This window comes from Lemur catta, chromosome 15 (assembly GCF_020740605.2).
Source record: "Lemur catta isolate mLemCat1 chromosome 15, mLemCat1.pri, whole genome shotgun sequence".
Taxonomy (NCBI): domain Eukaryota; kingdom Metazoa; phylum Chordata; class Mammalia; order Primates; family Lemuridae; genus Lemur; species Lemur catta.
The window spans coordinates 39550393-39574428 of NC_059142.1; the positions used below are offsets into that span (position 1 = coordinate 39550393).

Consider the following 24036-nt stretch of genomic DNA (forward strand, 5'->3'; position numbering starts at 1 on the left):
GACCCACATGCAATGTCCCCAAGACAAGGCTCCCTGCCCAAGACGTGTTTCACCTGCACTCTCTTCCGCACATCCTGGAGGTGCTGCTCCAGCATCTGCTGCTTCTCCGTCACCACGGCAGCTGTGGGGTGGTTGGCCTGGCCCCCTTGCTGCCAGAAAGGGGGTCAACACACATGTGAGCACATGAAATATGGGGAGAAAAATGCCTCTGTCCACTCTCTGTCCCACCCTACCCACCCTTCCTGCTTGGCTTGAGGTGCTGCTGCCACCATGAGAGGAAGGGAAACAGAGGCAGCGGTGCTGTCAGTGTGGGTCCAGGGAAGCCCTCACTCATGTGGTTTTACCTGTGTCACTGACTTGTTTCCAGTAGGTCATACTATACATCCACTCTGTGTACTGTACTAGGAAACCACACGTTATCCTAAGACATGGTGCCTGCCTTCAAAAACCTCATGGGGCCAGGCGTGGTGCCTCATCATGCCTGTAATCCCAGCACCTTGGGAGGCCAAGGTGGAAGGATCTCTTGAGGCCAAAAGTTTGAGACCAGCCTGGGCAATATAATGAGAACCTGTCGCTACCAAAAAAAAAAAAAAATTAGCTGGGTGTCATGGTATATGCCTGTAGTCCTAGCCACTCGGGAGGCTGAGGTGGGGGGACCAATTGAGCCCAAGAGTTCAAGGTTGCAGTGAGCAATAATTGCACCACTGCACTCCAGCCTGGGTGACAGAATGAGAACCTGTCTCCAAAAAAAAAAAAAAAAAAAAACACATGTGCAGTGGTAAAGACAGTATGGTAGCAGCCCAAGGACAGATACAGCAATCAATGGAGCAGAATTGAGAGTCAAGGAAAGGCATGATCCACCTGGTTTTCCAAGCTAGAATTCCTCCGGTCTCTGCTTTCTTCCTCGCTTTCACACTGAGTCACCACTCCTCCTGGCTCTATACTCTGTATCTCTCAAATCCATCTCTCCTGTCAGTGGCTCAGTTCAGGCCCCAACTGTTGATCTCTTTGCCTCTAATCTCTCTCACATCCAGTCTGTTCTCTGTAATGCTTTAGACGTCTCCAAAAATAGATCTAAACATGCCAGTTTTACAGGGAACCACACTTTCCGTTTCCCATGATCCCTATCCAAGCTCACGGAATACAAACTTTGTACCAGTTTTGGGAAGGCAACTCCCAACCCTATTTAGTCTCCCCATAGTGGGAGTGACTCCTCTGATAGGAGAGATGGAAAGACAGACCCTGTGCACGCACAGGTCTCCAAAGAGCCCAACCTTAAGTTGGCACCTCCCTCCTCTCACTCTTGCTTCCTGGGGCACATATGAGGCAGGAGCGAGGGCCTGTTTCTAGAAACAGTTCTAGAGGCCTGTCCCTCTGCATTCAATGGGTTCGAATCTATGGTTGCTAAAGCTCCATGTGGATGACTGGGGAGGTGCTGCTCTGCAGACTCCATCCCTCCACCCCAAGATCTAACTCAGGGACAGGCACTGGAAAGCCCCTATGGCTACCAGCTCAAGCCACGCTTTCCAGCCTAGTCTTACCAACAATACAGCTGCTGCTTTGATCTATATTCCACTCCCGTGTCTATTTCTCAACTGGTACTGCACTTAAAGGGGGAAAATAGATGTTATTATCACCCACAGAAACGCACCTCTTCGTAAAAACTTTGTTGGCTTCCCACTGCTTCCAAGTATAAACAGCTCAGCCCCACAAAGAAAGACATTTCACAACCTGATAACAACTTAAACTTTCCCTCCCTGAGCCTCGGTCGCCCTAAACTACCCACTCTTCCCCACATACAGCCTGTTTCCACACATTCCCTCCCCACATGCTATCTTCTCAGCCTGGCATGCACTCCTACCTAAGCACACCTAAACTCATGCACCTTCAAATTCATTTCCAATGTTCACTTTCCTATGAAATCTTATTCAACTTCCTTAGACAAAACGACACACATCCTCCTCTGTGTTTTCTCACTCTGAGCATTTGTGTACTTATAATCCCAACTAGCCTGAGAGCCCCTGAGTAGCAGGGATTATATCCATTCTTCTTTCTAGCTCCTAGAGCTTTTACCCATACTAGACACTTAAGAACATGCCAAGGCCAGTCACAGTGGCTCACACCTATAATCCCAGCACTTTGGGAGGCTGACACAGGAGGATCACTTGAGGCCAGGAGTTTGAGACCAGCTTGAGCAACACAGCAAGATCTCATCTCTATAAAAAAATTTTAAAAATGAGTTGGGCATGGTGGTGCACGCCTGTAGTCCCAGCTACTTGGGAGGTGAGGCAGGACGATCACTTGAGCCTGGGAGTTCGAGGTTGCCGTGAGCTATGATCATGCCACTGCACTCTAGCCTAGGCAACAAAGTGAGACCCTGTCTCAAAAAAAAAAAAAAACCAAACAAAGAAAATAATTTCTAATGTTAAACCATCCTTGTGTTCTTAGACTATAAGCCACAAGAATGCAAAAATCCTAACGATTTTCTCTACTTACACAGTGTTTTTTACGTTTTACTGAGGATTATATCAGCCTCATAAAATAAGCTGGAAACATCTCTTGTTTGTCTATAATTTGGAAGAGTTTGAATGATATTGTAACAACCTGTATCATGAAAAGGTTGTCAGAACAAAACTTTTAAACCATGGGGCCTGTTGGCCTTTCTTAGTGGGATAGAGGGTATAAATTTTTTTAAGTCTTTTTCAATGTATTTTTATGATTATTAATTTGGTTTTTTCTTCGTTTTTAGTATATTTAATAATTTTTTTTTTTTTTTAAGACGGAGTCTCACTTTGTTGCCCGGGCTAGAGTGAGTGCCGTGGCGCCAGCCTAGCTCACAGCAACCTCAAACTCCTGGGCTTAAGCGATCCTACTGCCTCAGCCTCCTGAGTAGCTGGGACTACAGGCATGCACCACCATGCCCAGCTAATTTTTTCTATGTATATTTTTAGTTGTCCAGATAATTTTTATTTCTATTTTTAGTAGAGATGGGGTCTCGCTCAGGCTGGTCTCGAACTCCTGACCTCCAGCGATCCACCCGCCTTGGCCTCCCAGAGGGCTAGGATTACAGGCATGAGCCACCGCGCCCGGCCAATAATTTACATTTTATTGCATTATGAAGTTGTTTGACTTTCTGTTTCTCCCAGACCAGTGCTTTGTTTCTTCTCAGGTCTCACCTGGGCTGCAGTGGCTGCAGTCTGGAGGAGGCGGGACTCTTCCCACAGGCACCGGGCCACAATTCGGGCAATCTCCATTGGTTTCTCAAGATACCTGCTCTATAGGTAGGAGAGAAAGAGAATGAAAATTAGCAGCAGACTATGAAGATATAGACTGAACTTTGCTAACTTAAAACTAATTTCCTCATCAACTGAGGAGAACATTACATTTATTACACGAAACAACAGAACAAAGGCCTTGGAGCCTGCATGAAATCAGTGGAGGACGAAGGGGAGAGGAGAAGAAAGGTGGTTAAGATGAGCTGTACTGTTGCTGTGACAGAAGCACATGAGTCTGAGTCTTTGGACAGTACATCATCCTGGTCTTACAGGGGGGTGACTGACTTGGTCAAGGAGCATCCCATTACAGTCAAACTAACATTGAAAAGTGCAAGTCATCTTCCTATGAGGGGACCTAGTTACTATGATGTTATTAACATGCTATCATAATATGACCAACATAACAATCACTATTACTTCTACTGTGACAAGAGAAGTGAATCTCAGGTAATGGTGCCTAAAGGTAAGTACACAGAGATTTGAGAAAGGGTTAATTACTTCTCCTTTGATTGAAAATACAAGATAGGTTCTCATTATTCAGCCAAATGAGAAAAGAAATGCTTCCAGGACGGAAAGCTAACACCCTGCTCCGCAGGCCCAGTTTCTCCTATGGAGTGTTCCCTCACACCTGAAGGAACTGCTTGATTCTTCGCAGATTGTGCTGATAGAGAACATTTGACTCTTGCAGGAAGCGGCTATACTGCTGGTCAATCTCACCCAGGAGATTATGGAACACCAAAGTGGCATGTGATTCTTTGCTGGCCGCATATGCCCTAGGAAAAGGAAGAACGATGAAGAATGATTTCTAAGCCTACACACACAGACACACACACACACACAGAAATCACTGTCAAGAAGGCAAAAAAAAAGAAGACAAATCTGATGTTATACTCCATCATTTTAGATCTTCTTGCTCAGCAACAACAAATGCCATCAATTTAATAATTATTAACAATTATCCCAAATATGATTAGCCACTTCCATAGTCTATATTTATAAAATATCTGAGCAAAGTGGATAGATATGCTGTTTTGCTTTAAATTCCCAGTCAACTCTCAGTAACTGGTGAAGTTATTAGTATAAACACGCAATCCCAGGCTATGATGGTCTATCTCCAGCATCTCTGAATCACCTCCATGGCCCATTACCAAATCAGGGTACGTATTCTGGAAAAACTAGGTCATATTGGCCTGCATTAACCAAAATCAGTAAGTGAACCTGAATACACTAAACTGAAAGAAATTGTTGGACTTCTGTGCCATGATCTCCTCCATGAATGAAGTCTATTTTCCTTATTCTGTGTCTCTTTCCTTTAATTAAAGGGAAATCACAAGTATAGACCCAAACTTCTTTCTGTAACAGAATTCTCACTCAGATAAAAAATATTTCTATATCACAGGGTATCTCCTCAAGTAAATGAGATCCAAATCAACCTTCAAAACATCTACCACCAAGCAGGCTGTTGCAATGTGCCAAAAGACAGCTGCCCATGTGTCCTTCAAATATAGAAAATGCTTTACAAGACCAAAGGATCTTCTCTTCATCTCCTGATCTTTTGCCCCATCACCTGTATCCATAATTTTTTCAATGACATAGCAAAGTGTGAAGTTAGAACAGATCTCTTGATTCAAACCAAAACAAATGCCTGGTATTCAGCATATAGTTTGGAGAGTGTCTAAAGAAGGACTTACCAATCTTGACTCTCAATCCAAGGGGCCAGGAACTGCCGTAGCTCCATCGGGAAGCTGTCACTGTACAGCTGATGAAGCTGCTCCAGGTACCGAGTGTCAAGCTGCTGTAGCTGATTCCATTGGGCCATCCTGCTGGAATCAGGTGTCCCAACTGCAAACCAAAGTGTTCATATGGTCACCACATGCCCCAGTGGGGGTAAACAATCTAGAAACACCCCATCTACCCAACACAGGTGGTCAGGTCTATGATTAGGGATAAAGATGTTCTGGGAAGGATCCTACATGTTTCTCCCAGTTTAGGACATGGGATACATAGTCACAATCTCTACCCCTGGAAGGAACATCACAGCTTCTTTTAAACTGAGAAGACAAGTAGGTAGGATGCCAAGTTCTAGAATCCATGATCTACCAGAGATATATGAAGCTGAAAAATTAACTTCCAGATTTCAATTTCCTCAACTATAAAATACAGATCATAATTCCCATCCTTCAGGGCTACTGAGAAATTTCTAAAGCACCCAGCTCAAGCCAGGTGTGGTGGCATGCTCCTGTGATCACAGCTACTTGGGAGGCTTAGGCAGGAGGATCCCTTGAGCCTAGGAGTTCAAGACCAGCCTGGGCAACATAGCAAGACCCTATCTCTAAAAAAAAAAAAATGTATATATGTATATAAAGTACCCAACTTAATGCATAGCACACAGCAGATGCTCAAAACATGTCAGTTCTTTTCTTTCCACCCCACACCCCTTTTAGGTGACCTGGGAAGTATATATAGTAAGCCTGGCTAAGATCAAAATGTGGAATGTGGATGTTCAGGGAGAACAGAAAGCTAATTCCAAGACTATGGGTTTAAAAGTATAAGTGAGGCTCTGCCTAGGATTCTCCTACTCAACAAAAAATAATTTTGTTTTTTTAATTTCTCAGTCTGGGATGAGAGAGAAAGGAAGCCAGATACCAGGCATGTGAGTTTTTCCCAGGTTCATGAATACCCCAGTGAAATGCTCAGGTATGAGAAGGCATCCCAGCTAATCACCTATGGTCCTCTTTCTGAATAGTTTGGGTCATGAAAATATCAATGCAGACCAAGTAGTTTTAAGAATTTCTATAAATAACTATGAGCAAGAGCTAAAGAAAGGTATTTACAGACCAAGCTATACTGAGACAGTTCTCTGGGACAGTCAGAACATTTAATGAAAGACTGAATACACACAAACACACTTAACTAGAGTTCTTGACTTATGTCTCAGAGAAAGTAGGAAGAAGCACCTAATTATGCATTGGCCCTTTCATAAAAATGAGTGAGCAAACTGGCGACAAAACCAACAGGCCTTCTGTCCTCAAAGCAGCACCTTTAAGGGTTGATAAGCGGTTCAGGATCAGGTTTCCCTGACAGAACCTGAGAGGGAGGGCTGTGCTGCATTCTCCCTCCTTCTTTTGAGAGGACAGACACAGAATAACCCCCTTGCTACTGCGAAGATGGTATCAATTTGTCGAGCTCTCAAGCACATATCCAGGCAAGCACATGTATTATAGTATCTCTCGGCAGTCTTTACATTGACTAATTAACAATCCCAGGCAGCACTGTCCAACAGCAATAGATTACAAGCCAAATATCCAATTTTAAATCTTCTAGTAGCCATATTTTGTAAAAAGTAAACAGTTGAAATTAACTTTGATAATATATTTAAGCTAATATAGCCAAAATGTTATCATGTCAACATGTAATCATACAAAAATTATTAAAGAGATCCTTTCCACTCTTTTTTTGTACTAAGTTTTCTAAATCTGGTGTGTACTTCATACTTACAGCACAGATCTAAGATATCTTCCCTCTCCTCAAATACCAAGGACTTAAATTCCACTGGTGAAAATGCTGAACAAAGCAAAAATATGAGAATGTCAGAATTAGACTGGCCAATCAGGCCGATATGTTTCCATAAATTAACTAAATCTTCCAACAATGTTAGAGAGGAATAAGTAAGTTTCATGGGTACTTGGGACTTTTTTTTTTTTTAAACAATGTCTTCTTTCCCCTTAGGCACCTCCCAACCATTTTTATCTACTGCTAGTTAGTGCTACTACTCACCATTGCCCACCCAGGACTCATCTGCCACACGACAGACACTGCCTGGGCAGTGGTCCATGTACGTTAAACACTATCTGGAATAAAACAGTGGCTGACGCAAATGCTACATGCTGAAGCATTATAACCAGGGTGTGTATTACCCTCGGTAAGAAATCAAAGGCTGTTAGATCTCCTTTACAATATTCACATTAGGGCCATGTTAAGATCTGCCTCACAGACTAAAATCAGGATCTGCCTCATGTTTATCAGGACCTGATTGACACAGAAATCTATATAGTATGCCAATCTGTGTGGATTCTACTGCATATAGATTTACTGAAACTCTAAACCTACACGGTCCAGTAGTCACTAGCCACATGTGGCTCCTGAGCACTCAAAATGTGGCTGCTTTAAACTGAGATACGCTGTAAGCATAAAATACACATGGGACTTTGAAGACTTAGTAAAAAAAAAAAAAAAAAGGAAGAAGAATGTAAAATGTCTCATTAATGTTGAAATGATAATATTTCGATACACTGGGTTAAATAAAATATATTACTAAAATTAATCTCACCCATTTCTTTTTACTTCTTTTAACGTGGTTACTAGAAAATTTAACATTACGTATATGACTTGCATCATATTTTTACGGGACAGTGCTGCTCTAGACAATGTAATCAAAAAGCCATGGTTCTTTTAATAAAGGATTTAAAGAAATAGTCACCTGTTTTTCATAATAAACTCTAGTGTTATAAATTTAAAATGGACTATCTAATTGCTTACCTTGAATACAAATGCAGACTATCACAGTCTACACCCTCAAGTTCCAACTTAAAACCATAGAAAAAAACCATAGCATCTCATTATACCTATTCAATTACAGATTAACATTAGGGTAATGCATGACTATTTGTATTTTCAAACTATTATACCATAAAAATTATAAGTTGTTGAAAATTGTCAATAACATTATTCATTTCCAGTCCATAACTAAGGATTGTTGCTATTTTGATATTTTTCTTGGAGACAAAGGAGGGCTAATAAATATTAACAGTACAATACTGTGTTTTGTTTTTTGTTTTTGTTTTGAGACAGGGTTTCATTCCATTGCCCAGGCTAGAGTGCAGTGGTGCGATCATAACTCACCACAGCCTCCAACACCTGGGCTCAAGCAATCCTCCTGCCTCAGCCTCCAGAGCAGCTGGGACTACAAGTACCCACCACCATGCCCGGCTAACTTTTTAATTTTTTGTAGAGACAGGCTGCTCTCAAACTCCTGGGCTCAAGCAATCCTCGTTCCTCAGCCTCCGAAAGTGCTAGGATTATAGGTGTGAGCCACTGGGCCAGGCCACAATATTCTCTTATTTCTTAAACCAGAGACCAGCTTGTAGTTTTTTTTTTCATTAAATTAAAAGCACCAAGAATGAATGATTTTGTGTTTTACTTCTTAGTCTAATCACCACAGACGATACTTTAATTGCTATCCTACATGAAAAAGATTATAATAAATTAAAGCCAAAGAGCAGACAGTCCTTTCAAGGACAGGATGGGCAAATACTCAAATAGCCATCTTCTTAAAGGCTGCTTAGCTGCAAAGCATATTTAATTAACAGCAGCCACAGGACAATCAGATCAAATCTTCTTCATATGAACAGCATATCCTTAAGAGATGACTAGCCAACTGTCTTAGGAAAATCACTGCCAAGCAGCTTTGCTGTAATTGTTTTACTGGAAAAAATTTTCACTGGAAAAAATTTAAAAGAACCCACCTTATTTCACAATTTTGATTCTGATTTTTCAAATTACAAGTTAATCTAAAGAATTACACTAAGTTCTAACTAAATTATTTATCTACAGAATAATTCTAAGCCTGTGATTTAATAACCACTTCACTGACCCCCAAAACACACAAAGTGATTTGAGTAACAATATGAGTGCCAAGTACCATTCTGGGTACATAGGAGAAAAGTCAAATCATTCCATGTAGTGGCTGGTTTAGGGCACGCAGTTACATAGGACTTATTTCAAAGCATTCACTAGGCTTAGGTTATTAGCAGATAGGAGATGCTAATTAATGTACAAAGGAAAGGTAAGTGTGATCCTGTTTTCTATAACTGAAGGGAAAAGAAAAATAAAAATGAAACAGCAAGTCATTGAAGACTTTTTGGACTTTTCACAACAGGAATTTCTCAGCCCCTTGGGGATAACCTACCAACAACAAGTCATAAGGCAAATAACTCTTGTCTAATGGGGAACTTATTACCGTAAAGATCACTAAAAAAGTTTATCCGAAGTCACAGTTCTCATTTACACACTTCAATCTGAAGAAACCAAGAGATATGTTGAGAAACACAGGCAGGACCACTTACGAAAGGGATTCATTACATTACTGCATAAAACTTCTCTTTAAATGAAGCCCTGTATTTCATATCCATGTATCAGCAGATTTATGATGGGGCAAGGGAAGGTGAAAAGAGACAAAAATCATGCACATACAATAACCCAGAACAGAAAATGATCCTAAAGATAATTTCTGTTCCACCTTGCAATGTGTCATAAGATTGTTCTTTGGGTGTTACCCATACTTTATATCAGACACATACCTATATTTTAAGTAGAACATATCTTATCTGTTGCCTACACTAAGCCCCTTTGCTGTAAGGACAAGCCTAGTGACCAAGGCAACCAATGCATGAAGTAACACAGAAAAATATTTGCACTTATTTCTATAGAAACCAGTCCTTTTAAGATGATATTGTTAAAAGATTACAAAATAATGTTCACTGTGGAAAATTTAGAAAAATGCAAAAAAGAGAAAACAAAAGATAAAATCACCCATATCCCACTGTCCAGGGCTGCAACTGACAAGTTGATGTAATGCCTTTTACTCTATCTCAGAGTGTGTGTGTCTTTTAAACTGGGATCACAGTATTAAATAGCTTCATACTCTTTTCCAGCTTTTTATAGACATTTTTCTATAAAAATATTTTTACATAAAGCCCACAAACCAAACTATTTGGTTTCTATTAATGTTTTCACTATAACCCTTCTAATCCCATTGAGGGCCACAGAATATATTTATATTTGCAAACTCTAATTTATTTATTCTCACCATACTACATTCCAAAAATAATCTGAGGTAGCTGCATGCTCCTTAAAGTAGATTAGGAAGGAAAAAAATGAGAATAGGCAAGAGAAGGCACTTAATGCTGGAGAAAAACATACAATCTTTGTGAAATTTTCACTGTAGGATAAAGGGATTAATGGATGGCAGGAAGTCCACATTTAAATACCATAGTTTTAACTAGTATAGCCATTCATAATTAACCATTCACAATTACTCTAGACATTAAGACATGGGAATTTCAAATAAAAGATAATTCAAAATAAGTACACTTAAATAGTAAACATGTAATTTCATTGTTTATAAATCCAAATAGTACCTTTATAAGATTTAAGACTAGGCCAGGCGTGGTGGCTCACGCCCGTAATCCTAGCACTCTGGGAGGCTGAGGCGGGTGGATCGTTTGAGCTCAGGAGTTTGAGACCAGCCTGAGCAAGAGCAAGACCCTGTCTCTACTAAAAATACAAAGAAATTAGCGGGCCAGCTAAAAATAAATATAGAAAAAAGTTGCCGGGCATGGTGGCACATTCCTGTAGTCCCAGCTACTCGGGAGGCTGAGATAGAAGGATTGCTTTGAGCCCAGGAGTTTGAGGTTGCTGTGAGCTAGGCTGACTCCATGATACTCTAGCCCAGGCAACGGAGTGAGACTGTCTCAAAAAAAAATAAAAAGATTTAAGACTAGATATTTGCCTTTACAAGAAGTCTGTATATAAATCTAGTTTTGGTTTCCTAAAAAGATAAAATATTAACACTTGAGTGCACAATCTGAAACAAATTACTATAATTAGCATAATGTTCAATATGTTCAATTACAAATAATAGGATTTGCTTTAAAGTTAGAAATCAGGCCGAGTATGGAGGCTCACACGCCTGTAATCCTAGCACTCTGGAAGGCCAAGGTAGGAGGATAGCTTGAGTTCAGGAGTTCGAGATCAGCCTGAGCAACAGTGAGACCCCATCTTTACTAAAAATAGAAAAATTAGCCAGGTGTGGTGGCGCATGCCAGTAGTCCCAGCTACTCGGGAGGCCGAGGCAGAAGGATTGCTTAAGCCCAAGAGTTTGAGGTTGCTGTGAGCTAGGCTGATGCCACGGTATTCTAGCCTAGGCAACAGAGCGAGACTCTGTCTCAAAAAAAAAAAAAAAAGAAAAAAGAAAGAATGGATACACAGCACTTCTCAGTGCTGGTGCTGGATACACAGTACTGCTGCATTTTCCACATGGCAGCCCTTTCATTTACATTTCTTATCCTAAATCCATGGGAAGCACTGAAACACAGATTAATCCATTAGATTCGCTAGGTGTTAAGTGAATAATCACTTAGCATGTAAAATACATGCATTTTAACATACCCTTTTGTGATATCCTGAGGGAGGGAGTTAGTAATGCTGTGATTTGGTGTATGTGTTTTAGGGGAGAAGGGAGGGAAGAGGGTTGGGTAGTGCCCTGATCAGTATCTCCATACATATTTCACCTAGGATAGCTCTAGGTCCTAAAAAGACTAAAGGCAAAAACACTAAGTGATGCTCAAAATGGAAAAAAAAAAAAAAAGATGAAAAATAAGAACCTTGGTTAAAGAACAGTCCAAATAAGTAACGATTATAACTAAATTATAACTTCTTACCTTATGTTAAACACTGTTTTCGGCACTTGACATATTTATTTAATCATTTCATCCTCACAACCACCCTATGAGACAGACGTTATTTTCATCCCCAGTTTACAGAAGACAAACTGAGGCACAGATTTTTAAGTGATTTATCCAAGGTCACAACACAGATAAGTAAAGGCATGGAGCTGGAATCCTAACCCATGTAGTCTTTTTTCAGAATTCCTGCTCTTAACCACTTTTGGTGTCTTAGAAAGTGGGAGTTTCAGTTGATTTTTAAGTATCCCAGGAGTCAACCATGATACCAAGCCAAGGTGACCTTATGGTATTTTAACACACATAACAGTGCCCAGATTAAAGGATCTATTAGTTCTGCATCTGGAATACTATTCTAATTTTGTGTATCACAGTTTAAATGGAGTCCCAAGAAAACAAACATATTCAGGGAGAGGCAATCAGGGTGTGAGGAGTCTACGACCTTAAACTTTTGCCCACAAGAAGAAGTAGACAGCAGGAAGTGGGGTTAGGAGAGAAAAGATAAATTACAAAAGAATGGTTCCTCAAATACTCGGAGATCTGTACATGAAAGTGTAAATCATTCCAGGACCAGAATCTCGTTTCCCTATAACATTTATTTCTGAATTCTGCCCCCTGGAATAATTCCTTCTGTGAACAGAGGTTGCACCCTGGCTGATATATATATATATATATATATATATATATATATATATATATATATATTTTTTTTTTTTTTTTTTTTTTTTTTTAAGAGATGCTTGGGAAACAAACCAGATGCCAAATTGGAATCTCTGAGGGTGGGAACCATGTTTCAAAATTCAAAAGCTCCTCAGATGATGTTAAAGTGCAGCCAGAATGAGAACCTTGGAATTATAGCAGAGATCAGGGCTCCACTCTGGATGCACATCAGAATCACCTGAGGAGCTCTGCAAAGCCACATGCTGGTCCTCAGCCTGGACCTACTGAATAATCACCTCCAGGGGTGGGGTCCAGGCAGTTGTAATGAGGCAGAACACTGTGGAGATGGTATAAGGAGATAAGGTCAGAGAAGGCTCTCCTATAAGTCATACCAAGAAATCTGAACTTTCTTCTAAGGGCAATGGGGGAAGTCTTCGAATGAAAAGTTTTAAACAGACAAATGACAATTTGATTTACATTTCAGAAAGATCCCTTAGGCTGCACTAACCCAGGTGTGAGACGGTTGTGCTGGACTTGCGTAGCAGCATTGGAAGTGTTTAGAGGTGGACATCTTCCAGAGACAGTAAAGAATTAGATGTAACTTGGTGACTGACTGAAGAGCAAAAGTGACTCAGAGAAAAGGAAGAGTAAGGGACAACCTTCCAGGTTCCAGATGCATTTGGTTTTCAAATGGAGGTCAAATGCTCACCCTGATAAATGTCACAGCAGCAATGCTGACACTGGGGGGCAACTGGGCTCCACAGCCTCTAAAGACTATTGTGTCTATAAATTACCCTCAGGCTCGATTCCCTCAAGACATTAGGTTTCAGCAATCCAAGAGTAAATGCTACAGGAAAGAGTTCAAGACCAGGCTGGGTAACATAGTGAGACCTCCATCTCTACAAAAAATTTAAAAATTAGCCAGGCATGGTGGCGTACACCTGTAGTCTCAGCTACTTGGGAAGCTGAGAAGGAAAGATCATTGAGCCCAGGAAGTTCGAGGCTGCAGTGAGCTATGCTCATGCCACTGCACTTCAGCCTGAGTGATAGAAGGAGACCTCATCTCTAAAAAAATTTTTTTTTGGCCGGGCGCGGTGGCTCACGCCTGTAATCCTAGCACTCTGGGAGGCCGAGGCGGGTGGATTGCTCGAGGTCAGGAGTTCAAGACCAGCCTGAGCGACACCCCGTCTCTGCTAAAAATAGAAATAAATTATCTGAACAACTAAAAATATATAGAAAAAAAATTAGCCGGGCACGGTGGCGCGTGCCTGTAGTCCCAGCTACTTGGGAGGCTGAGGCAGTAGGATGGCTTGAGCCCAGGAGTTTGAGGTTGCTGTGAGCTAGGCTGACGCCACGGCACTCACTCTACCCCGGGCAACAAAGCGAGACTCTGTCTCAAAAAAAAAAAACCCTGGTGCTTCCCCCAGAAAGGAGGCCAAGGCCAAAGAAAATCAGCCAGAAACCTCAGAGCCAAAACACACCTGGGCCAGGGCAAGCCTGTGAACTGTCCCCACATCTGCTTGCTCACCTCCAGGCCACTTTCCACACTGTGGGTAGAGAGACCTTTTCAAGACACAAACTTGATCTTGCCACTCCCTTACTTAAAACCACACTGATGACTCTATACCGTTCTTAGGCTGAAAAACCAAATTTGTAGTTTAAATTAAGGCAGAATAGTGTCATGCTTAAAGCATGGATCCTGGAGCCACACTGACTGGATTTGAATTGAGGCTCCACCACTTAGGTCACTTAGTTTGTAGCTACTGCCAGTTATTTACCCTCTTTGTACCTCATCTGGAAAAACGAGGAAACAGTACTTAACTCACAGAGTCACTGTACGAACTGAGTTAATGTACACATAGCACTTAGGACCAGCTGGCACGCAGCATGTAAATGTGGGCATTACTATTGTGACCCGCAGCCTGGTTGGCCCTGCACCTCTCACTCAGCTGGCACCAGCTGCTGTCAGAGCTCCTGGCACTCTGCTCTTCCTTCAGGTCCTCAGAAACACCAAGCTCCTGCCTGCCACGGGCCCTCATAACATGCCTTCCTCCTACCGCCATCACTCCGCTTGCACCTAAGCAATGTGACTCCATGACTCAGACTCATAACCATTATGCTCAACTGAAAGCCCCAGGAGAACAGGAAGAGCCTTGGCTTTTGCTCACTAGTGTGTCCTGCCTCCCACCCTAGCAGCCAGTATAGTGCCCAGCTCATAATAGGTGCTCAAAAAAATAGGTATTAAGGCCAGGCGTGGTGAATCGCACCTATAATCCCAGCACTTTGGGAGGCTGGGATGGGAGGATCTCTTGAAGCCAGGAGTTTGGGACCAGCATGGGCAACAGAGCGAGACCGTGTCTATATTAAAAAAAATTAGCCAGGCATGGTGTCACATGCCTGTAGCCCCAGCTACTTGGGAGGCTAAGGCAGAAGGATTCCTTGAAGCCCGAGAGTTCAAGGCTGCAGTGAGCTATGACTGCACCACTGCACTCTAGCAGCCTGGGTATCAGAGCGAGACCCTGTCTCTTAAAAAAAAAAAAAAAAGGTATTGAATGAATTAACCACTAGAGTGAATTATAACTAAACCGAGTAAGCCAGATTCTTCTAGGTGGGGATATTGCACCCAGTTAGAAAATATTCTGATGAGTAGAGCAACTCTCAGTTTTGCTGTTTGAAAAATTCAAGAATGGTCAAGAATCATTGACTCAAGAATTCAAGAATGGTCCTTCTGTGACCTTTCAATAAGAGTAAAATCACAGCACTCCCCAAGCTCAAAAACAGACACTAACTTCTCACTGCCAATCCAAAATATTTACCCTGTCTAAGGCTCCCTAACTACTCAGCCAACTTTAGCCACCTCCAGCTCCTCTCTCCAGCCTCAAGATGACTTTCATAAACATTGTCTTCCTTCAAGTCAACTTATCTCCCTCTTTCCCCGTATCTGCAGACTTTGTTCCTTTCTCACAGATGTTCCTGCCTAAAATGCTTTTTCCCTGGATGGCATTATCTGCCCCTTTCCTGTCTCAGTTTAACTCTCAATGCCCACAGGACTTATGTATGCATCTAAAGCTTTTTCCCATTGGTTTTGAGTCCATCTCCTCCATCTAAGGAGCAGCTTTCTGGGAGCAACCCTCATTTACCATTCTGATTTACAGCTTCCAACTGGACATACAACTTAAGATGCCAAATGAACATTTCCTTCACTCACTCTTGCTCATACCTCAGTGCAGAAATCTCTACTGAACAGACTGATGGCCACAGTACTGAAAAGCATGGCACCAACGTGGCAACTGTATCTAGAAAAATAATATCAGCTCTGCCCTGTATGATTAGTAATCTGGAATTTGGAAGTCTGTCTGGAGAGAAGCAAAGCATTTGTCTAATAAACTGAATGCGGAGGTACTCACACTCACAGACGTCAGAAGCAGGCTGCCAAACTTTCCAAAGGAGAAACAACTGTAGGTTGAGCAAGCAAAGTGTCCTGTCAAACTTTCCAAGCTTGAGGGCAACTTAAGGGAGACGGGCAAGTTGCTGGAAAAAACTTGTGGGTACTGTTATCTTTGACCAAAGCCCAAACAAAAGGGTCACAAAACATCCACTGATCTAAAATGCTATGGAAGTTATTAATATTCATCCAAGACAGGAAACCAAAATAAAGCAGATAAAGGGAACTTAAATTTCTGAACCTCAAAATCACAAACCTATAATATAGCTCAACATTTATTGGGAGAAGGAAAAACTTTTTCTCCAATTTATTCAGGTCATTTTTCCTGTAAGAGAGATTAAGGTAGTCTTGGTCACTTAGCATGGAGCAATGTATGTCTGGGCTGAGAATCCACACCCAGGGATCCTGTGTTAGGACTCCTTCAGTCAAAGTAACTATGGGGTTGGGGCAGAACCTCAAATTCAAAAGGCTTTTGTGGTGATTGGACAACATGGCCCCAAACTCTTTGACACTATGCTCCTCCCATTGAGGCGGTGGAGGGGGGAAGAGGGGGTAGTCTCTGTCCCCTTCCCTTGAACCTGGCTAAGTCATAACTGCACCAACCAACAGAGTGTGATGAAAATGTTAGGTTGTTTCCACCTGATTCGCTTGGGAAGGCTCATTCTCCAGAACCCAGCCACCATTCTGTGAGGAACCCAAGGCAGAAGGAGAAGCCACATGAAGGCACTTGATCTATAGTCTCAGCGGAAATCAGCCTTTGAATTGTCACAGCTCAGGCATCAAATATGTGAGCAAAAAGAATTCCAGATGATTACTGTACCCAGATGTTCACGTCTTCCCAGCTGAGGCCCCAGACAGCACAGAGCAAAGACAAGCCATCCCTGCTGTGCCTATCTAAATTCCTGCCCACAGAACCAGCAAACATAATAAAATGGTTGCTACTTTATGCCACTGAGTTTGAGGTAGTTTACTGCATTTGGTGACTAGATCAACATTCTTACTAATGGTGATCGGATGTAGTCTTTATATAGATCCAACTTCCATGAGAAAAGGACACAGTTTTAAAGGAAAAGTCCTTGCTATTAAAACTATTTTAATAATAAACCTCTTCTTTGTGCACTTGCTTTCTAGATGATCTATCCAGGCCCACTCCTTCAAAATGTCTGTATGCTGACAATCCCCAAATTTACATTTCTAGCCCCATCCTTGCCCATGAACACCAGACTTCCATATCCAACTGCCTCAATATCTCCACTTGGATGTCTAAAAAGCATGCCAAACTTACTGTATCCAAAACAACCTCTTCATTAAAAATCTCTCCCAGCTGGTTTCTCCTCCAATCTTACCCATTGCAGCTAGCAACAACTCCATTCCTACACATACTCAGGCTAAAAACCTTGAACTGAGCCTCTTTCCTCCTCTCCCCCACATCCAATCCATTAGTAAATCCTATTGGATCTACCTTCAAAACATATCTAGAAGGTGATCACTTCTCACACCTTCACTGTTGCAAGCTTAATCCAAGCCACTGGCATCTCTTACCAAGATGGCTGGACTAAACTCCTAACTGGTATGGATGTTTTTGCCCTTGTCTCTCTACAGTCTATTCTCCATATTACAGATCCTTTCAAAATTTAAGTCAGATCATTTCATTCCTCTGCTTAAAACCTACTCAGGAAAAAATCCAAACTCCTACCATGGCTGACCAGGTAATATATTTTGCCCCATGCCTCTCTGCCTCCTGCCCTGAAGCTCTCCCCTCACTCACACCCATCTCCTCTCTGCTCCTGGAACACACCATGCCCATTTCTGCCCCAGGTCTTTTGTACCTACCTTCTCTCCACTTGGAAAGCTCTTCCCCAAGACAGCTACATGGCTCACTCCTTCCCTTCACTCAGATCTCCACAGGATGCCCCTTGACACCCCTCTATCTAAAACAGCACATCTCTCTCTCTGCCGAATTTTCCTTCACAGTACTCATCACCCTCTGAGAAGTCATATGTTTCTTTTTTTGCTTGAGATCTCCTTTCATTACCACCAGCTAGGGACTGTAAGCTCCTTCTTCTGTTCACTCCCACTCCCCCAGCATCTAGAGGATGCTCAAATATTTGTTGAAGAAATGAATGAAAATTAAATAAGTTTGTAAAAAATGTGTAACCTACTTCTAACTTAGGGTGAACTGAAGTACCATAAGAGGATAATAATTAATAATTTCATATAAGGAGATAAGCTGGCCTTCCTTAAGCATGACCTAATTGGTACAATAATTCATGCAAATCTACACTAAGTGGCAAAGAAAATACAGTTTCCTGATGGAAGAGTTTATATTAAGATCTAAGCCTCACTCAGGCGCAGTGGCTCACGCCTGTAATCCTAACACACTGGGAGGCTGAGGCGAGAGGACTGCTGGAGTTCAAGACCAGCCTGAGAAAGAGTGAGACCCCGTCTCTACTAAAAATAGAAAAAAAAAATAGCTGGGCATTGTGGTGTGTGCCTGTAGTCCCAGCTCCTTGGGAGGCTGGGACAGGAGGATCACTGGAGCCTAGGAGTTTGAGGTTGCTGTGAGCTAGGCTGATGCCACAGCACTCTGCTCAGGGCAACGGAGTGAGACTGTCTCAAAACACAAACAACAACAACAACAAAAAAAATAAAAAAACAAAAATAAAATCTAAGCCTCAAAAGAAAAAAATGATTAAATACAGGCTTTTCCTATAAAGCTAAACTGTTTAGAATAGAGTTGTTTTTCCTTAAACTGCAAGAAGACTTTAAGTACCCTGTTGTCTTCTAAAAGGTTATTTCATGACATATGCCTGTTGATAGTATCTGAGAATCTAAGAAATTAAACCATAATTATAGAACAAAAATGAAGCATTTCATAAAACATAAAACCATCTGGATGAGGAAGTTTGAGACAGTCCCAAAATGATGGGTCTAAGGCCCAACCCAGAGTCAATAGTAAATCTCTTTAAACAGTGCATCTACTGCCTGCTTTTCAGTGCTGTACCCTCAAGGAACTTGAGTTTCAACTCAATAACAAAAAGCATTTTTTTTAAGAGCTCTTAAAATATATAAATCCAACCGCCTCATTTCACAGACACAGAAACAGACCATGTTGTGAGCCTCAGGAGCATCCAGCAGCCGTGCTCTTGACCTTCAGTCCTAGGGTTCTTCCCACCACAACAGGACATAAGAGGAAAGAGGTGAATCAAGCCCCCAACTCTATAACTGGAAAAATACGATTGAGAAGAAAAAAAAAATCTGACTACGAAGAGAAAATCATCTATCCAGTCAGAAAAATAGGGTCACAGTTGTTACTCTCCTGAAGAGAAATATTTTTTTGGTTGGGATTAAAAAAAAATGATCACATAACTGTGACCTCAGTAAATAAAAATACAGAGAAGCAAAATACATCACTTCTCGGAGGTTTTCTAGCCAACCTATAACATTTAGGCCAGTGTAAAGGTGTCATTGGTGTCACCAATGACAATTGGTGGCACTGTCACTTGAGTGCCTCTTCATCAGGTGCTTTGCTAAGCCCTGAGGAACACAGAGATGGAGAATTCAGAGTCCCTACCAGAACAAGAGGAACGTGCAACTCCAGAACAACAAGGTAAAATCTGGTCCCTGCTGTCAAAGAAGATACAAGATATCATTTTTTGTTAAATGGGATTTAAAAAAAAGAAAGAAAATACTGAATACTATTTTGAAAGAAAGGCAGACATATAATAAGACAATTACATAAAAGTGGGATAGGTGCTATACCACTATATATTTTATAAAGTATAGTGGTTCAACAGGAGAGATGGTGATTTTGGAGAGGAAGGGGTAACCAGTCTAAGTAGAGGGAACAGCATGTGCAAACAAGAAATGCTCGAGAGAATATGACATAGATTTTCTGGTTAAACATGACCCAAAAGCCTACTAAAATGACAGTAGGCCAGGTGCAATGGCTCACACCTATAATCCCAGCACTTTGAGATGCTGAGGCAGGAGGATCACTTGAGCTGAGGAGTTCAAGACCAGCCTGGGCAACAAAGCGAGCCTCCATCTCTATAAAAAAATTTTTTTAAATTGGCCAGCTATGGTGGTGGTGTGTGCCTGTAGTCCCAGCTACTTAGGAGGCTGAGGCAGAGGACTGCTTAAACCTAGGACATTGAGGCTACAGTGAGCTATGATGACACCACTGAATTCCAGCCTAGACTACAGAGCAAGACCTTGTCTTTTAAAAAATAAAATAAAGTGACAGTAAAACAGGGGCAATGGGTACAAACCCACAAGGACAAAAAAATGTGAAATGAGATGACAGTGAATAGAAGTTGGCAATAAAATTCTAGAATCCAGAAAGTGGAAGGATGGTAACTGACCTAGCACAGCTGAGAAAACTGTAAGTGCCTGCAGAAGGGATCTCTAATGAGCAATGTGCTGTATAACCCCCAAAAGCTCAACGTTGGAGGTGGTGGGTATGGTTGAAGGCAGGGACAAGAGGTTTGGCTGAAAATAGGAGAACTGGTTGAAAATCTGCATAAAGAACATTTAGATTTCCCCAAATAACTGCCTCTCTCTAAACTTAGCAGGTGATAATATGCTTATTTTCTAGAGACACCAGGCACAACCGAGGGCAAGGATGTCACCAAACTAAAACATGGAGATTAACATGGAGAGTCTATATACTTCAGCGCCCAAACACCTGGCAGCCAAGGTCTCCCGAGATCTCCCCACAGTGAAGCCCAACATACACACTCAGCAAGCACATAAGACCATGCTACTTTTTAGTGAGCAGAACTAAGAACTAACACACTTTTGAATGAAACCTCCAACATGAGAGATAGAGAACTCAAGAAAAAAGGAACTCAGGAATCCGAGAATATAAGGAACAGAGAAAAACTTCACAAAACTGTAAGATCCCAGAGAGGTAAAGTATACCCATTAAACAGGAATAGGATGAAGATGAAGATGAAGATGAAAATGACAACTGGAAAAAGAGCTCCTGAAACTGAAAATGACAGCAAGAATTTAAAATTAAGTAGATGGGTTGAAGGGCAGAGCCAAGGAAACTTCTAGAATGTAATCCATAACACAAAAGGATGGAAAATAGAAAGGTAAGGGGGAAACACTGTCTTAGTGGACTTATAGTTCCAGCTCCTTACCAAGACCAAAACCTTGTCTCCTGCCTAGAGTGGCTATTAACCAAAAATCCTTGGTATGGAGGTAGGTAAATCACATACACACACCCCACCCACCCCTATCATTATAGACCAGCTTTTTCTCCTTTCTTTGGTGAGATTATGGTTTTTGTTGTTTTAAACTAGTGATGGGGTCTTGTTATGTTGCCAGGCTGGAGTGCAGTGGCTATTCACAGGCACCATCCCACTACAGATCAGCATGGGAGTTCTGACCTGCTGGTTTCCAACCTGGGCTGGTTCATAGCTCCTTAGGCCACCTGGTGGTCCTCTGCTCCCAGGAGGTCACCAATATTGATGCCAAACTTAGTATGTACAGCCGATCCACATAGCACACCACAGCCCAGAAATCCAGGGCTCAAGTGATCCTCCCGCCTCCCAAGCAGCTGGGACTATAGGCACACCAGCAGCTTGTTTGGTTTTTGTTTCTGAAGACTTCCCTGTTTTTCTTGAAAGCTCAGTTTATCCAGCATTTCTAGGTGTTTTGTACAGGAGGGTTTTCAGGGTATCTAGTCTAACATGGAGCAGAAACCAAATTCAGGACAAGACGAAAAAAGGGAAAACTTTAGAGTTTAAGGCAGAAACAACAGGACTTTCCGATTTGAACTGAAGCAGAGATACAAGAGAACAGGGGAGTTAAGGATGGTTCCTAGGTTTCTGGCTTGCGCTAGGTGGTGATCTACCATGGATGAGGAGAGAGGCAAAAGCTTGTGGAGAGAAAGAGTTATGTTATGTTATGAGTTAAGAGTTATGTTTTGGACAAAATAAATAGGAGACAACTACAAGCTGAACAAAGGGAAATGTCAAGTAGCAGCAGGATGCAGGAACGGGGAGCCCAGAGATGTCTGGGCAGGAGATACACACTTGGTAGTTATCAGGGTGGTTAAAGCATCATCACAGTGAAAGTCAGAGTAACAGATGAGATAATCTGGACAGGGGCCTACGGCACTTCAACATTCCAATTCAGGTAGAGGAGGATGACCAGGAAAGAAAACTGGGAAGGACACAGTAAGACTGAAGGAAAACCAGGGGACTATGTTCTCACAGAAGCCAAGAGAAGACAATCAGGAGTGTATATTCAGGGCAACTTGAATCGATCCTCCCATTTAAAAAATAAATTAATTAATAAATTTAAAAAAGAGAGAGAGAAGACAATGTTTCAAGAAAAAAATGTTCAATTGTGTCTACCATCACCAAAAGGGTGAGAAAAAATGGCAACAGAGTAGTGTCCATTCAATTTGGTAATGCAGAGATCACTGAGGACACTCCAGCCCACCATCCCACCCCTTCCTTCAATGAGGCTCATGTTTCTCAATCCCAAGATAAATCCACCAAAAGTTCTCAAAGGCACTCAAGACACTCTCATTACTTTCTTCCTAGGATTGACTCCCTTAATGGCTCCCAGGGCCCCTTGGGAGACTGTCTTCTCACTTTTGCCCTTTAATCTGAACCCCACCACCACCAAAAAGTGATTGAAAAGAGCCCAAGAAGAGTAACCTCTAGAAATGGTGATTCTCCTCTCTCAAAAGATTATTTCTCCACTCTTCCAATCCACCTAGGCTCAGAAATGTTCACATGTTAATTAAGGAAGAATCAATACTCTAACCAGAATATAATGTATAAAAGAGCAGAGAGATTACTCTAAACATAGAGATCAGTATCTAAGTCTGTATTCCAGACTGGGGACCTATGGCCAGCCTTATCTACATACAAGAGAGTTTGAAAGTTAAAATCACACGAAAGAGGGAAATGCAAGTATCTCACTTCCTTGTCCACAGTACACATGGGCTTGAATTCTAGAAGAAAATTTTATGCCAGCTAAAAAGTTTTATGGGGGAAAAATTAAACATAGCCAAAATAGACAAATAACTCTTAAAACTCTCAACAATAAGAAAACAATCCGATTTAAAACTGGTCAAAAGATCTGAACAGGCACCTCACCAAACAGGATATATAGACGGCAAATAAGCATATGAAAAGATGTTCAACATCAAATGCCATCAGGAAACTGCAAATGAAAACAATGAGATACCACTACACAACTATTAAAATGGCTAAAATCCAAAACACAGACAACACCAAATGCTGGTGAGGACATACAGCAACAGAACTCTCATCCACAGCTGGTGGGAATACAAATGGTACAGTCACACTGAAGACAGTTTGGCAGTATCTTACAAAACTAAACATATTCTTAACATATAATCTAACACTTGCCCTTTTTAGTATTTCTCTAGAAGAGTTGAAAACTTAAGTCTACACAAAAACCTGTACAGGGATGTTTATAGTAGCTTTATTCATAATGCCAAAACTTGGAAGCAACCAAAACGTACTTCAGGTGAATGGATAAACAAAATATGGTATATCCATACAAAGGAATATTACTCACCAAGGGAAAGAAATGAGCTATCATGCCACAAAAAGACATGAAGAAACCTGGAAGCATGTTGCTAAGTGAAAGAAGTCAATCCAAAAAGACTACATACTGTATAATTCCAACTATATGACATTCTGGAAAAGAAAAAAAACTATGGAGACAGTAAAAAAAAAAAAAAAAAAATCAGTAATTGCCAGTGGTTCAGGAAAGGGATGAACAGGACCAGAATGGAAATCTTTAGAGCAGTGAAATTATTTTGTATGATACTGTAGTGGTAGATACATCATCATACGTTTGTCAAAATCCACAGAATGTACAACAGAGGGAACTGTAATGTAAACTATGGATTTTAGTTAATAATGTATCAATATTGACTTACCAGTTGCAACAAATGTACCACACTAAAGCAAGATGTTAATAATAGGAGAAATTGTGGGAGAGGGAGAGTAGGGAGTATATGGGAACTCTCTGTATACTTGCCACTCAATTTTTCTGTAATACTAAAACTGCTCTAAAAAAATAAAGATTAATTTTAAAAATGCACTGAGCTTTATGAAAAAGTTTTTTAAAAGATAAA

General features: G+C 41.3%; 1 protein-coding gene across 5 annotated transcripts in view; it reads right to left on the minus strand.

Annotated features, from left to right (window-relative positions):
- STAT3 (signal transducer and activator of transcription 3) overlaps positions 1–24036 on the minus strand; it is a 56009-nt gene that overhangs the window by 20462 nt on the left and 11511 nt on the right. For 4 of the 5 annotated variants that reach the window (XM_045526575.1, XM_045526576.1, XM_045526579.1 and 1 more), the window contains exons 2-5: positions 4967–5117; positions 3904–4048; positions 3177–3275; positions 54–149 (exon numbers count right to left, since the gene is read on the minus strand). In XM_045526575.1, coding sequence (XP_045382531.1) covers positions 54–149; positions 3177–3275; positions 3904–4048; positions 4967–5094 — 468 coding nt within the window. In that variant the 5' untranslated portion in view covers positions 5095–5117. Of the gene's footprint in view, positions 1–53; positions 150–3176; positions 3276–3903; positions 4049–4966; positions 5118–24036 lie in introns of those variants that run through there. The other variant, XM_045526580.1, reaches the window with a different exon arrangement.